The sequence below is a fragment of the Notechis scutatus genome, chromosome 2, assembly GCF_049901735.1.
Source record: "Notechis scutatus isolate UNSWTSFEM ecotype Mainland chromosome 2, rNotScu1.2, whole genome shotgun sequence".
In the NCBI taxonomy this organism is placed as follows: Eukaryota; Metazoa; Chordata; class Lepidosauria; order Squamata; family Elapidae; genus Notechis; species Notechis scutatus.
In genome coordinates, this window is record NC_142010.1 from 210,105,125 (window position 1) to 210,122,509 (window position 17,385).

Below are 17,385 nucleotides of genomic sequence, written 5' to 3' on the forward strand. Positions count from 1 at the left end.
GCAATTAAGAAAAATTAGCAGTTCATAATCCATGCTTTGATTCTATTTGATATAATTAATCTAAAAGAGTTAGCATTATAAATAATATATTAATTGGATATTCACTTTAGCTAGAAGTGAGGTGATGGTTTGGATTTTTTGAATGAGAATAAATCCCCTTACTTGCACGGGGTCTAAGAATAACTTTTTTTTCCCCCCATCTGATTCTTTTCCCCCAAAAAGCTTAAGAAGATTGAGAAATTACTTTGCTTTGAGGTTAACATGGTGGGTGCAAATGGAATCAGTACAAAAGGATTATGTACTGAATTGTCAGCTTAACAAATTGTAAGGGCCCTTCTTTCTAGCAAATGTTTAACCGACATAAATTCAACAAAAAGGAAGAAACAGAGGATAAATTATTGCCTAATGTGGATAATCTTTCCCCTGGAATTCATTACACCTTAAGATACTATGATATTTTAATGCACAGAAGTGAAGGCTGCAGATACAAGGGCTGCAAATAAATAGCAACATTCTTCTTGTGAAGGAAAAATGAGATACGTGTAAATAATTTCCTTGAATCAAAATAATTTTTAAAACATAAGGCATCAAAATGACTAAATATTACAGTTTAGTAGAGATATTTTTGTATTCCTTTATAAGCAATTCTGATGAATGACATTCAACATGCAATTATCATAATTTATGTTATTTTTATACACTAGATGTATTTAGTCTTGAGTGATGTCTGTACACTTAAGTATATTTAATTGGATGCATGACTTTATTAAACATTACATCTTACACAATGAAAATAGAATTTTAATATTTTTGGAGACTTTTTCTTTCTTTCTAAAATTATAATAGATAAAATGGTCAGTCAGCTAGCATAGTGATAAGTCCACTGAAGTATTTTAATCAAAAAGTGGAATGTTGAATTTAAGGATATTTGTTTCATTTTGATCCATTCTTATATTTATTACTGACATGCAACATACAAAATTACATATAATTTTTCCATACTAGGCAATGCTATATAACAGAATGAATATGTAAACAAAAAACTGATATACACTGCATTCATAGATGAAACCTCCTTCTAGTTCATATAGTGGGTAGAATAAGTTTCCCTACAAAGGTTAGCATCCAACTTAGGTTAACAGCCGAAGACAAAAAGAAAATAAAAAATGTGGGCATCATCAATATGTTTAATGCTTGCAGATGATATTAAAAAACTGACAATGAATCCAGATAAGATGTTGGTTCTACTGTTTAAGATGGGATTGCACAGAAAGAATGATAATATATTAAATTAAGTTAGGCGCATAAGAATCCTTATAAGCCCCTCTATTTCTTTGAAGAAAGCGAAGATTGGCCATAGTCATATGATCTTATGTTAATTTTAGCTGTCTAGAAAGACTTAAGCTTTCTGAACTCCAACATGGATTTAGTTAATTGCAGTTTTTCTCTCATCATTTTCTTTAAAAAAAATTTTTTTTTAAATGAGGGGTTGCCTTAAAAAAACTTGTATGAATCCCTAAACTGTAAATTATAATACAGATAGTCTTCAACTTACAACTACAATGAAGCCCAACATTTCTGTTGCTAAGCAAGGCAGGCGTTAAGTGAGCTTTGTTCCATTTTACAATCTTTTTTTGCCAGTTTTTAAGGGAATCACTGCAGTTGTTGTAACACAGTTGTTAAGTGAACCTGGCTTCCCTTTGACTTTGCTTGACAGAAGGTCACAAAAGGTGACCACGTGACTCCAGGACACTCTGACCGTCATAAATATGAGTCAGTTGCCAAGCATCTCAGTTTTGATCATGTGATCATGGGGATGCTGCAATTGTCTTAAGTGTGAAAAAATGGTATTTTTCCAGTGCTGCTGTACCTTCAAACGGTCACTAAATGAACTGCTGTAAGTTGAGGACTACCTGTAAAACAAACAAAAAAATCAGTGCTGCTTCTTACCTTCTCAGCAGAATGCAGCTGCTTTCTAAAGTTGGAAGAATTCCAAGCAGACAGATGTTGCAGCGCTAGCAATTCCTTTTTGTGGGAGCCATCAAGTGTGTAGAACCCTTGGCTTGCAATGTCACTTTCTTTGTAGCGATTTCAGTTTATTTGCCTTCCAGTGAGGAGCCTTGTTTAGTAGGCAACACAACTGCAGAAAATTGTATTTCTGGACATGTGTAACATAAGGTGGTAAGGTCTCCTATTATTATTATTTAATTGGTTATTAAGATCCCTATACACCCTTAATTAAAATGTACAAGTTTATAAGACAAAATGTCCTTGGATCCGTTTTGATTAGTATGTAGGGTAAAGCTATCTGATTTGTTAAATTGGGTTTATTGATGTATTTGCATTTATTCTTTTCATTCTGTTTTACATTCATTCTTGGATTTAGTTAGAATGCCTGTTATTTCTGTGTGTGTATGTGTGGTTGTGTGTGTGTGTGCATGCACACGTCTGCATCAACAGGTAGTCTTTAACTTATGATCCTAATTGAGCCCAAAATTTATGTTGCTAAAGGACGCATTTCTTAAGTGAGTTTTGCCCTGTTTTATGAGTTCACTTGCCACAGTTGTTACAGTCGTTAAGTTAGTAAGCCAGTTGTTAAGTGAATCTGGCTTCACTTTGCTTATTGGAAGGCTACAAAAGACCCATGACCCTTGGACCCACTGCAACATCATAAATCTGAACCACTTGCCAAGCATCCAAATTTTGATCATATGACCATGGGGGATACTGCAGTGGTCGTGTGAAAAACAGTCATAAGTCACTTTTTCAGTGCCATTGTAACTTTGAATGATGCCCAAATGAACTGTCAACAACTACCTGTAGACACACAATAATAAACTCATTGCCATTATATACACAAAAAAGCTCAAGTCATAATTTTTATGCCTCAAGTAAATAATCCCAACCCCGTCCCACCACGCGCCCCCCAAATCTAAGTTTCAGTTTCTATTTTATTGTTAAAATCCTATGCTGGAAGCATAGCACAATTAGTATACTGAAGAACTCTTTACAATTATACAAGCTGTACAGTTGTTTCAAGAGTATATAAATATACTCCCAGTTGTTCTTTCATAAATTTGGGAAACGTCATAAATTTATACATTCAGATGGAATAAAAGTGCATTGCTGATCTACTGATAAATTTATTCAATATAATCTACAGTGTCTGGTTTATAGAATTACTTTGTTCCAACAACAGAACGCCTACATTGTTTAGTCTCTTTAGGAATGTATATATTTAATTGATAAGATATACAGTTCCAAGATGTGGAATAAAGTGCTGTAGAATTCAATGACCTTGCAATTTCACAGAAAAGCCTTCAGGACATATACATTATATATATCAAACTATGTGTATTTACATTTACTTCCATAGTTGCAGTAGTCCACATTCTGAGGCAAAAAGTAAACTAAAAGTCCTTCCAGGAGCCTTTTATTTCAATTGCATTTTAAAAGAAGTTTTTCTTACTCTCCTTTGTAGTGAGGAGGTCTTTTCTCTTTAAAAGCAAGAAGACCTTCAATTCTGTCTTTTGTTGGGATAGTCTACAAAGAAGAAAATCTTTTTCAGTTCTTGTAAGTTAGTTAACATTTACATGCAAACATCACCCAAAGATATGAGTGTGTAGAAAGATAAGAAAAAGTGTAAGCTGAGCCATGATTACAAAATGTTTGCAGCTGTTGTAAATCAATCATGCTCCTCTATAATCAAAGCTTTGCTGGTTATCAGGGACAGGATAAAACTGAGAATAGTGGCTCATATTTGTTTGTTCTGAACTGAGAATCTCTCAAGAAAGAATGTACAACATATGTGACAATTAATTTTCGACAAGGATGTAAAGTGTGAAGTGTGGCTTCTTAAAACTGGTCTTGCAGGAAAATTAAACACTCCTGCAAGTTTCAGTTCTGAATAAGATCATCTTAATCAAATCAAATCAATCACAATTCATGTAAGGCAGAATTAGTATAGTGCACTCAAGAATAAAGAAAAAGCCCACCTCCTGTTAAGTCATAAAAACCTCCCAGATATTCTTAGGGTATAAGAATTGCATTGGCATCCACAATTTTGCTGATCTATTTCAAGTTATTATTCAGATTACATAATTGTTAATTTGATAAATTTCAAAATAACACAGTGGTGAGGAAGACTCTTCATGAAGGTCGAGATTACCAACTGGCCTGTAACTCAGAGGGTTGGTAAGTAGTACAAGGAGAAAAAGAGATGTTTGTCCCAAAAGTGGTTTTTCAAAAGGCAACTGGACTTTGCTTTTCCTTGAAGTTTTGTTTCTCACCCAAGAATCTTCTTCAATTCAAGAAACAGAACTGAAGAAGCTTCTTGGATAAAAAGTGAAATGTTTTCAAGGAAAAACAAAATCCAGTTGCCTTTTGAAAAAGCACCTCTCGCACAACCATGACTTGGACCTTTTGGACCTCAGGGACCACCAAACTCATAATTTTAAATCCCGGGGACCACTAACCAGTTCTGTGGATGTGGCCTAATTTGTGGGTGTGGCTTGGTGGTCATATGACTGGCTGGGCATGGCTTGTATGTAAATATTATAAATATTTATATAAATATTGATTTTTTTATAAAAAAAGAGCAACTTTTACCCAAAATCAGGCAAAGCAGGCAGGCAGATTGAGTTGCTCACAGAATCATTCAGAGATCTATCTATCTGCCATCGGCTAGCTCAGTCTGTCACATAAAATTTGCTTGCCGTGAGTCTGCACTGATTAATAGAACCTTCAGTCCTAAGGGAGGTTCGGCTGTGCTTAAAAGCAGACCCAAAGATCTAAAGACTAGTTAGAAAGCAAGAAATCCAACCATTTCCTGCTTCCAAGCTAATCTAAATCTCCCGGCACAGCAGAACAACTGATGGTCGGTAAAATAGCAATTTAGCAGGCAAGTTTGCCGGGTAAGGAGTGAGTGGGCAGGGAGGGTTCCTGTGGGCCATGTGGGTGGCGCAGCCTTGTGTTTCTGTGCAGACTAGATTAATTGCTTTGGGGAGGTGCTCCCAGGGTGAGATTTCTCTGCGGCCCACCAAAATTTTCTCGTGGCCCACCAGTGGGCTATAGCCCACTGGTTGGTGACTGCTAACCTGGATGATAGAGGATCTCCATAGAAATGTTTGTATTATGAAGCTGCATTTCTAAATAATACTGGCATCACTCAAAGAGCTAGGCCAAGGGCTAATTTTTAAGAACATAACTGATTCAAGAAAATAGGTGTTCACTACAATATGAGCACTCTAACACAGTAAATGTGTACATATTAATCTGGAATTAAGTCCTATTTCTAAGTAGGCATATATACAATTAAACAGTATATATACAATTGAACAGTAAATGAGTAAATGAGTAAAGTTCTTATCCAAAAAAGTGAGGTGCATGAGGTGCAAAGCAGATATTCGTTACTCCTCATCAAAACTGAACTATCAACTATTATAGTTTGGTATTGGGTGAAGACGATCTGTATATTACCAATATTTAAACATAGGAAATAACTGGAGGAAGCATTTTGTAAGGCATCAAGGAAGGATAATTTTAATTTCATACCTGAGCATAACAGGCTTCTTCAATTGCTAAACCTGTTAGCAGATCTACCTAAATAACAACAAAAGTGGAATAAATTTAAAACAGTGTTGAAAATATTTGGCATACCAGTTCAAAAATGAGTTGTTATCCATAATAATAATAGTTTCACCTACACTTCAATGGAATCTTAGGTTCAAATTTCATAAGGATGTATGAAATCAGTGGCAGGTTCCAATAGCTTTCATCTCTGGTTATGTTTGGTGGGATTAATGGACAGGTTCCTTAACGTTAAAGTATAAAGATGTTGTACTTACAAGGGTTTTGTGGTCCTAATCTAATTGTATTATTGTGGTAGGCCACTGAAATTTTATTTAGAATTTTATTATATGGAAAATGTGTCCCAATTACACACAAATCTAGTTAATGTCTTCAAAGTACCGTATTTGCCGGCGTATAAGACGACTTTTTGCCCTGAAAACATGCCTCCAAGTGGGGGGTCGTCTTATACGCCGGTAAATACGTGTCACTCGATGCAAGAGCGACGGGGCGGAGCTCCGCAACTGCGAAGCCCCTTCAAGCCCAGCCGGAGTCTCTCTCCTCCTCCTCCCACCCACCCACCCACCCACCCTCCGCCCGGCTCGGGCGCTGCGAGGCCAATCTGGAGGTGGGGTGGGGGTGGAGCGGGAGAGTCTCTGGCGGGCCGCTCGCCAGCCAGCCCGAGCCGCGTAATGGCCCAGGGAGTGGGGGGAGAAGGTGGTGGGGGTGGACTGTGGCACCCCCTCCTTCTGGGCAGCGGGGCGGGGGCGGCAATTTGCTCCTCCCGCTTCTCCCTCCCTCTTTGAAAGACCGGGAGGGCTGTGCTTGGGGCGGGGGGGTGTCCTCGGGAAGTTCCTGATGGGACCCCGCTGGGCAGGGCCACCCGGCTCCCGAGCTGCTTTCCAGGGTCCCCTTGGGAAGAAAAGGGTCCGGTGGGCGGTGGAAGAAGGCGGCGCCCTCCTCCCGCCCCCCTGTCCCGTCCCTCCTCTTGTCCCCTCCTCCTCCCCGCTTAAGAGAAAAGATCCGCCTCCCTGCACCGAGCTGCCACCCGGCGCCGCGTCTCCCGGCCAGCGCGCGCTGCGACTTGGGAACCGGCCAGCGACTTTAAAACCGAGCGGAGGCCAGAGATAGCCGGAATTACCCTCCACACACACACACACACACACACACACACACAGAGAGAGAGAGAGAGAGAGAGAGAGAGTTGGCAGCTGTCCATCCCCCCACCCTTGGAGTCCCGATGGCACGCACGCGGGGCTGTCACAAAGAAAGGGAGAGGAATTGAGTGCCAGCCTGAGAAAGGCGAAGCTGCCTCTCTAAAGCATTTTGGTGGCTTTGTAAGTTTGGGGGAAAGGGGCGGGGGTGTCAATCAAGAATTATATCCAGAATACCCCAAGTGTTACAACTTACCTTATTTGCCGGCGTATGAGATGACTTTTTTGCCCTGAAAAGCATGCCTCCAAGTGGGGGGGTCGTCTTATACGGCGAGTATATAACAAAAACTATATTTTGAGTGGAAATGTTGGGGGCTCGTCTTATACGCCCAGTCGTCTTATACGCCGGCAAATACGGTACTTTTAACAAGATGTCAACATATTATTCCAATAATTTATATTCTAACTCCTACATGATGCATACTACATTCCACTTTATGACTCATATGTATAATAGTAAAGTCACTGATATAATATTTTTTAAAAAATAAACTACACTGAAGAACCACATAAAACATTTATAAGGCCAGAGGGGATAAGTGGGCATAGTGCAATGAAATATAAGAAAAATATGAGAAATCAAGTGATCCCTAACATTTTCCCACATTTTAACAGCAATTCAATCTTAGCCAAATTTAAAACAACTAAGTGCCTGTAACAGGATATATTCTCCATGTACAATTAAGGGCATTCAAAGCACCATTTGGGATTTCCATTTGAGGAACTATTTCAACAAAAATTCACAAATACTTTTGCTGAGTACATTTACTGTATGTTTATATGCTTCTCATATTCCTTAAGAACTCTGGGATACAAAACTACCTATAAATAACATATATACTTATATAAAGATATACATAGATCAATATCATACTTTCAGAAAACCATATGACAAAATACATCACAACATAGCTTTTGGTATCCTTTTTGAACTTTCTGCGTAAAGCAGAAAAATTGAAGATAGGATCTTTGGTTTTGACAATAAGGATTTTTTTAAAAATAAGAGACACAATGTAACTTTAGAGAAAAAGATGAATAACAAAATTATGTTAAAGAAGATAGCTTTTGGTCATGCTTTGTAAAAATAGATAAAATGATACTGTTCACTAACAGTTAAGAAGTCTCAAGGTATTACTTTATGTTATAATTGTGCTAAAATGCATGTTTTCAGAAACCTGGTAAAGATAAAAAAGAATATATATTGTCTTTATCCAAAGAGAAATTTGCAAGTCCTGATAAAAGTATGTTGTGCTCAAAATGCTCATTTGAAACAAAGAAATCATAGCTTAGAAGACTTTCTAAAGTTAAGGAATAAATAAGCTGATTTATAGAGTTAACTCTTTTCAAATTCAGGAATAAGTAAGATGTGATAAGAATCTCACATATTGTTTTATGTGCAATAGGAGGGTAACATTCAAACTTTTCCAATTCTGTGAGGCAATGAGACTAGAAGTATAGTAGTCAGGAAAAAAGTATGGATAAGATTCAACTTTCTAAATTTTCCATACTGTGCTTGAAACAATACATCCAACTACCGTTTTGTAGATTTTGATCCATATATATCAAGTATACAATTTCTGCATCTACTCTTCCCTTTAAAAGAAAAAAATTAAATAGTATGCACAAATAGATTTTCTTACTTCCATTCCTTGATTTATGGCCAATTTTGCAACTCTCATTGCTATGGGCCCCTAAAATTAAAAAGAAATGTAAGTTTCAGCATAGAAAATAAGGTTTGTGATTTTTAAAAAGGATTCAAATATCAACATTTCATTTTGTTATCTCAGAAGTCAATTGTATTAATTGTTACATTTAGAGGGAGGAAAATGCATGTGGACCATAACAGCATTTGAGGATAAGAATTAAAACCTTAATCTATAACTTCACTTTGACAAGCTGACTTCAGTAAACACAATACTGAATCTTTTATGTAGAATAAGTTTTGTACTCAAGGGCTTAAAACGTATTTCATAACAGAATGAATGCTGTATCAGCAATCTGGAACTAATGATAAAAGTGCTGGATTAAAAATCAGATTATGAGTTGTAGTGCCTCTACAATGTCCACTTTACAGGATTGGTATTGTGGGGAAAATAGGAGGAAGGAGGATTAAGTACACCACCATGAGTTTTATAAAATAAGAGTGATCTAAATCTATAAAATAGATATGTGCATGCATATGCAAAGCTGTATTTAGCAAGTTCATTTATTTCTATTTGTATTTCTACATGCATTATAATATTTTTTTACCAAGATTAAAAAGGAAAGGCACTGCAATTTTTGTAAGAATTTCTATGATATAAAATCTGTAATTTGTTGGCCAGTTTCATGGCACCTGATTGATGTATGAGAGCTGAATTCCTGAAAAGTAAATTTGGCATTTGGAAAGTAAATATCAAATAGAGCACCAAGATGAGAAAGACCTGTCTCTGAATATTTATACAGGAAAACAAAAATAGAAAAGGTTTCTTGGCTGCAAATATACAACTGCAACGGTCATCTATCAATTCAAACAAATGCATAAGTAGAAAGTTTCTTTCTAATCATCACAATGTGTCAGAAAAAGCAATGGTCTTTCCATTTCCTATGTTGGTAAGTGAAGATGAGAATAAATTTTCATGGCCACCTAATATCACCAGGAGGAAAGCTGCCAATCCTGAATGAGAATCAAGCAGCAATAGCCGGAGCAAACTGTTATGGCTCCCATTATCAATATGGAGAATGATGGACCTTGAAAAACCAACGAACTTCAGTCCCAGTGAAATGGTATTGTACTGGCCAAACCAAATTAAAAATGATACGCATCAAAAGAATAAAGCAATGTGTCAAGCACAGGAAATCAGGAGTCCAGATAGTTCAAATGAATATAGGTTTATTGTACACTAACACTATCTATAAGAATTTGAATTAACAGTAAAAGCAAATTGGCAGTAGATAAGAGTCAACGGAATTCAAGGTTACTTGACTTAGATCTCTTGTGGGTGTGAAGGGACTTGAGAACCGACAGCGGATTTGATCCCTTCCTTGGGCTCAGCCTGATCATCCTACACAATGTTTTGAATGGTGTTCAAGAACAGGGAAAACAGACTATTTTGAATGAAAAAGGTACCTGAATAAAGGACTATCTTGTTCTATGGAAAATCAGGAAAGTCCTCATCAACATACATACATATACATACATACATACATACATACATACATACACACACACACACACACACACACACAATTCTGTATCTCAATGATTTGATGTCACAAACATCAGAAAGTTGATGTGATAGGACGTTGGTACTTACCTGACACGCCCATTCTCTTTGAGATGTGAAGAGCATCCAGTAGTGGGAGGTGCTTCAGCCTCTGCATATCTAGGCTGGGCTTAATTTGTGGAACGCTCCTCCTCCACGGGACTCCTCCCCAGCGTTCCCCAGTTTTGGTGAAGACTAGAGAAATAAACGCCCTCATCCTCAATGCCCTAACAAGTTGTTGGCTGAAACAGGACCCCACCAGATGGAAAAAGGGTGGGGCTGGATTCTCTTCACAGCTCAAAGAGAATGGTTGTGTCAGGTAAGTACCAATGCCCTTTCTCCCATGAGCTGTTCAGAGCATCCAGTAGTGGGACATACCAAAGCTTGGCCTGTCCTACGGGAGGGACTCCGTCTGGCCTGAAAGCCCCTCCTGGTCCCTGTGGACCCGTTGCAGAACTCTTCTGCCAAAGGAGGCCTCAGTGGATGCAAATACATCTATTTTATAATGCCTAATGAATGGCGATGGAGAGGCCCGACAAATTTCAATTATTGCGGCTCGACAAATTTCAATTATTGGTGCCTGTGTGGCCCACGTTGCTGATGTTGCGGCGCTCCTTGTTGAATGAGCTGTTATGCCCCTGGGCACCTGCAGTGATTGAGTCTGATACGTTTTCACTATCGCGGCCCGTGGCCAACATCCTATTGTAGAAGGTGAGACCTTGCATCCCTGAGTGTTGGGCTGAAACGACACAAATAAGGCTTCCATTTTTCTGAAAGCCGCTGTGTGGTTAATATATATTCGCAATGCTCGCCTCACATCAAGCCTATGCCATTGTAGTTCCAACCCTTGGGATGGTCTGGGACAAAAATTAGGACGTTTCAGCTCTGGTGCCCTATGAAAAACCGAGTTAATTTTGGGTATAAACGTAGGATCAGGACGAAGGACCACCCAGTCAGAATGGAAAACACAAAGATCTTGTCTGATAGACAAAGCTGCAATCTCCGAAATACGACGAGCAGAAGTGATTGCTACAAGGAAAACTACTTTATATGTCAGAAATTGGAGACTTGACCATTTCAAGGGTTCGAAAGGGCCCTTAGTGAGTGCGACGAGGACCTTGTTAAGGTCCCAGGTGGGATAACGGTGTACCACAGGAGGGCATAAATTTGTGGGTCCTCGAAGGAAACTCCATATGCATGGATGATGGGAAAGAGATAGTAGGCCTTCACAAGTGAAAACTGATGCCAAGGCTTCCACCTGTCTTTTCAACGTATTAGGTGATAATCCCTTGTCAAGTCCCTCTTGCAAGAACTCTAGGATTTGAGCCACAGGTGGAGAGATGGGATCAATTCGAGACTTAGTACACCATTTGCAGAAACTGGTCCATGTGGCATTGTAAATGTGAGTTGTTGAGGGGCACCTGGAGGCTTGGATAGTGGCGATAACTCTGTTGGAAAACTTTTCGCTCTTCAGACGACTCCTCTCAACCTCCAGACAGTCAGGTACAACCATTGAGGGTCCGGATATTGAAGGGGTCCCTGGGTTAGCGAGACCCTGGCTGGTGAAATTCTCCATGGTGTTGATACGGATAGACTGTGGAGGTCTGCAAACCACGGCCGTCTGGGCCAGTAAGGAGCAACTAGAAGCAGCTCCGCCCTCTCGTCTAGCAGTTTCTGGATGACCTTGGGAAGCAGTGCAAGTGGCAGGAATGCATACAGAAGTCCCGGGAGCCAACGACAGCGGAGTGAACTGAAGTTCTCCACTCCTTGCGAGGGGTACCTGGAAAAAAATCTTGGGAGCTGAGCATTGAGGGGGGAAGCGAACAGGTCCACCAGTGGGGGCTGGGTACACTGCTGCAGAGGCCCACTGTTTCTGTACCAGGTCCGAAAACATGGGAGGAACTGGGATCACCTCTGCCTCGACTACTGGTTTGTTGAAAATTAGATCTTCTGTGGTCCCTCTTCTGAAGGAGCTGGAGTGGTAGAAGGGGGCGACTTGTTTAGGCATGCAATGTTTTTTGCCTTAAACAAGAGAGATCTGAAAAGTTGTGGGTGGAATAAGCCTGTAAAAACAGGTTGGTCATGAACAAGGCCCTCATCCTCAGACATGCGATTAGAAGACTAAAGGATTCTAAAGACAAGCTGATTAACTTTCAAACCTGCTAGCAAGGAAAGAATTTTTCCTGTTTCGGCCAAGGAAGAATCACAAGCATTGTCTATCTCTCATGAGGCTGAGCCAGAAACTGGGAAACACTGGGGAGGAGTCCCATGGAGGAGGAGGAGCGTTCCACAAATTAAGCCCAGCCTAGACATGCAGAGACTGAAGCACCTCCCACTACTGGATGCTCTGAACAGCTCATGGAAGAAGACCCGGAGTGTAACACAAACATAACAAAATCCAAAACGTAAATAAATGTCCTTTAATGCCTCCAACTTGGCCCCACTATTCAATAATTCTCAGTTGGAGATAAACCTTATGCAAAAATAGTCTTCAAAGGAAAGCAATACAGAATGAATGAGCAGATAGAGGTGAAATAAAAAACCAAAACAAACTACAATGAAGGAATTTCCACAACGGACCAGGATAAGTAATTTCCAACTTCAAGGAGATAACAAGGCACAGTCTGTTGGAAGGATGCCAACCAAGATAACTTCAGCCCAAAATAAAACACGCTTTGCTTCTGGCAACGCTGTGTTTTAACCATCTCTCATATACTTTTCTGCCCAGCTGCAACCAATGAGGGGGATCATGGCCGCTTCCTCTCTCGTAAGTCAAGTAGTTTCCTTCTCTGTTCCTCCCTGCGTGTCCTAGGATGAAGAGGGGATGGGCCTGATTCTTCCTCTGACTGCCCAGCCAGTCTCTGCCCTTCCCCAGCCTCCTTCACAACCTTCAGAGCCACACCTCCACTCCCTGTCGGCTGTTCCTCCTCCCTCTCAGAGTCTGACTCTAACAAGGGCATGACAGTTTATCAGGACTACAGACATTAATTCAAAGAGTTTCAACATTAAGAGAGAGAAAACAAAGGAAAGGCTGCAGACCAGAAGTGGTGAAGAATCAGAAAATAAGGACTTTCTACTCTAGGACTTTCATGAAATGCTTCACTTGTGAGTTATGAAAAAGAAAAGAAGTGCGAAGAAAGGGACAGCTGCAAGATATACTTTACTGAAGAGCGAGCCACATTTTGCTATTTCATATGCAAGATCCTACACAGGATTCAATTATGGTAGAAATACTATGGAGGGCTTTCATATATATTTTACTAATAATTGTCATCTATTGAAACAAAATGACAGAATAAAGAATATTATCCATTGAGACTGTACCTGAGGTAAAAATTCTCTTGCCAGGGCTAAAGCTCTTTTGTAGGCAGCATCCCCTGCTTCATTCTGTTCCACCACATGACTGATCAAGCCAATTGATTTAGCTTCTTCACCATCAAGTACACGAGCAGAAAATATTAATTCTTTTGCCAGAGACACACCAATGGTACGAGGTAGTCGTTGTGTCCCGCCTGTAGTTTAGGAAATGTAAGAGAAAACTCAAATACTGATGCTATGGTGTATCATCATGTTTAATATATCAAGATGTGTGACTGATTAATAAACCTAAGAGTGATTTTACTACTACAATTACCAACAGAGTAAGAGTTCAAGTACTTTAAGAAAATGCCTATGTATATAAAGCACAACATAATACACACATTATTTTCTTTCTCAAGGCAAGTATGCATATCCAATTTTAACAGGTCATCTCCACTCAGCAACTTTCCAACATAGAAAATAGACCAAACATATTTATAAAAATGCACATCTCATCAATAATTTAAGAAAATATATGTGCTGAAATTTGGCACAACAAAGTAAGTTTTAGTTTTCATTAACCAGCAAATCAGTACTGTTTATTATCTAACATCAGCTGCAGTCAAACAGCCTATATTGCTGATGGATGTTAGGCAATGATAACATATAAGTAGTGTATACTTCTTACCAAACACAGAAAATAATATTCAATCTTTAACTGAAGGACTTTCTGTCTGCTAATTCAGCCACATTTGTTAGATCCTGAACTCTCTCCAGTTATGAAGCTGATATGGACGTAATCAAGGGATGGGTCCATGCAGTGATTTCTGCTTCTTTGAGGGAGTGGTTCTGCTGGCCTGAAAGAGGCAATGGCATGCCCTCTTCTCAGGAGTCCATCGTTGGCCATTACGTTATTCTAGATCAGGGGTGTCAAACTCGTGTTGTCATGGCGTCATCCTATGACGTATCGTAACTTTCCCCCCCTTTGCTAAACCAGGCATGGGTGTGGCCAGCGCATCACATATCCAGGCTGTGGGCCGTGAATTTGACATCCCTGTATTAGACAAAACTATTTTCCAGGCTCCAAATTCACTTCATAGTAAAGGTTGCAGAGAAAGTGGTTGGTCAATAATTACAGAGGATCTTGGAGGAAATGGATTACCTGGACATGTTTCAGTTGGTTTTCACACTGGTGTACTCTATGCAGACAGTGCTAATCATGCTTGCCAATTACCTTTGGCAAAGCTGGGACGGTGCATTCATTGATAAATTCATTTAAGGGTCTGCCTAACTTAATTACTTCTACCTGCCCAGTAAGTGATAACAGAATAGTAACAGAGTCACCTGATAGAGAAGATGGGGAGCATAAACATTTAATAGATAAAAACAATAGCAAACATTACAGCTCCCTTCTATTAAATGTTAAAAATCTTGTGGAACTGAGGAAACTTGCCTCTAGAATAGCAACCCCTCTCTCGCCCCCTCCCCCACAGAGATACAGAAAGCACTTCATGGTTCTGAAAAATACTTCAGAACTGGTTTTGGACTCAGGTTTGTGTGTTTGATATATTTTGGATTTATTAGTTATGATTTGATTGTTTTAATCAGGACTGCTTGTGGGGTTATATACTTTTGTACTTGTGCACTCTTACCCACCACTCGCGCATAAACCATTACCTCTCCCTCCCCCTCCCCGCCAGTCCAAAAAGATATAAAGGTTGGGGATCGCTCTTCTGGTTCCATCTTAGGCACAAAGCCAGCTAAGTGATTTTGGGTTGGTTACTCCCTCTAAATTGTAGAAAAAAATGGAATAGCAAATCTGAAATTCTTGCCAGGAAAACTCATTCAGGCAGTCACTAGCAGTCAACATTGCCTTGATATCAACAAGAAAAATCATCATTTACTGAAATATATGATGATGTCAGAAAGAATAAATTTTGCCCCACACTGAAAAAAGATATAATCCCAACAATATTTGATTGGGAACTTAAATTTGGAAAATATGCAGCACTGGCAAAATTAACAATATATATTCACAACAGAATTTTAACTAAATGTAAGCAAGAATAACTACAGGATATCACGCAGCACAGCAAATATAAACATTTACAGTTTGGCCTCTCTGTGAATCTAAATGTTTATGAATATTATAAATTAGCAGAAGCACAAAAAGGGGAAAGTCAGAAACCAAATAACCTTGTTTTTTTCTTTTTAGTTGTTGTGCCTATTTGGTTTTGTCTATTTCTTTTTTCTTCAATATGCATCAACAGTAAATAATATTACAATGGAGACCTTAATATTAAGTAATCAGCTTGAGACAAAAACATTTACTGTATAAAACTATTTTGATATGATGTGCAACTGCTTTTTACTGTTATAGTCAGCTCTGTAAGTAAAAGCTAAATTATCTTAAGCTTGTTAATGCTGACATTTTAAATCATAATTCATACTGATATATCTTCTTTTTCATCTTTAATGGTCTAGGTCAGGGGTCACCAATCTTTTGGACCTCAGGGACCACCAAACTCATAATTTTAAATCCCGTGGACCAGAGACCCTGGGAAAGTCCTCAAAAAGTCTATAGGAAAATTTCCCACCCTGTTTTCCTACCGATCGATCATTCTTTATTTGAGATTGCAGGATACCGTCTCTAGCTCTGTTCTCAGGGGGAGAGAGAGAGACTTTTGGCTTCATGCAAGGAAAGCAGCAGAAGCAGCAGAAGTCTTTCTTTCTCTCCCACAAACTCAGCCAGAAATGAGTCTTTGCTGGCACTGCCTCTTGGAGCAGGATTGCCTTGTAGGGTCCCAAAGACTAATTTCTGGCGGAGTTTGGGGGAGAGAAAGAAAGACTTTTGCTGCTTTCCCTGCATACAGCCAAAAGCAGAAGAAAGAAGCAGAAAGAAGTAGCCCGATGGCCAGGCCAGGTGTGTGGGGCAAGTGGGGCAAATCCCCCCTCCGCCCTTTCCCCACTCCCCTCACTACCTCGTGTTGTTTGCAGTGCAAGCAACGCAAGCCTTGTTTTCCCACGGACCATGTGGACGGCACAGCCTTGTGTCCGCGCAGCCTGGATTAATTGTTTTGGGAGGTGCTTTGGAGATGACATTTCTCTGCGGACCACCAAAATTTTCTCGTGGACCACCAATGATCCCCAGCCCACTGGTTGCCGACCACTGGTTATCTAAATATTAAGTGCCAATAATCTGTAGTCAGCACTGCACAAATGCCATGATATTGAAATAAAATATTACATATGATTCAAAGGAACAAAAAAAGGTTTCCTGTTTTCTCACCTAATTCCTAAAAATTCTAATTAATGCATTTCAAAAAAAAAAATTCAATGTAGTAGCCAATTTAGGTACTATAAATATTTCACATGATTTATCTGTGGGGTTTCTAGCATAAGCAAAATGTGAGTTTTAACCATATATTCCAGCTGTCTTAAGATTAAAATGGCTCTTTTTGCTCTTTTTTATTTATATAAAATCATCCCAAAGGACTAACAATTTAGTAGGAAAAAGAAACCATTTTCACGTTTTTATGTTCCAAGAAAGAAAAATCTATAATAGAAATATTCAGATAGCATCTGAAAATGATAGTTTTTTATAGTTTTTTAATTTCAGAATGAGAGTCACTGAAACATGGCCTGCAATTGAAATGAATCCTATTAAGTAGTACATAAAAATGATTAATTCACAGCAGAATAATTTTTAAAAAAAACTAGTTAAAAATGTTTTCATGTGCATTTACTTTTTAGATTTCAAATGCACGAATTAGTTTAAATTTCAGTATATATTCTTGGAATACTTTCAAACCGTGGGAATAGATAAGAGGATCTTTTGGAGGATGTCTATGTAGCTGAGAATCCTGAATTAGTAAATTAAAATCACTATGAGTTGACAGAGTGGAATAAAGTTTAGGAAAACATCTTTGTAGTATTTCAATAAGTTATTCTTGAGGCCATAAAAGTCAATCAGACCAATAGTGTTATTAATTAATCTTTTCTAATAAGAAAATAAAGTATAATTCAGTGTCACGAAGCTTGTATTATACATTAATTTT

The 17,385-nt window shown here is 38.9% G+C and overlaps 1 protein-coding gene across 2 annotated transcripts in view; it reads right to left on the reverse strand.

Moving 5' to 3' along the window:
* Positions 1-912: 912 nt before the first annotated feature.
* The window catches only part of AUH (AU RNA binding methylglutaconyl-CoA hydratase), a 36,381-nt gene continuing 19,908 nt past the window's right edge, over positions 913-17,385 (reverse strand). Inside the window, exons 7-11 of one of the 2 annotated variants that reach the window (XM_026674057.2) lie at positions 13,352-13,539; positions 8,423-8,473; positions 5,554-5,601; positions 3,470-3,543; positions 913-1,913 (exon numbers count right to left, since the gene is read on the reverse strand). In XM_026674057.2, the coding sequence (XP_026529842.2) occupies positions 1,910-1,913; positions 3,470-3,543; positions 5,554-5,601; positions 8,423-8,473; positions 13,352-13,539 (365 nt within the window). In that variant the 3' untranslated portion in view covers positions 913-1,909. Of the gene's footprint in view, positions 3,544-5,553; positions 5,602-8,422; positions 8,474-13,351; positions 13,540-17,385 lie in introns of both variants that reach the window. The other variant, XM_026674048.2, reaches the window with a different exon arrangement.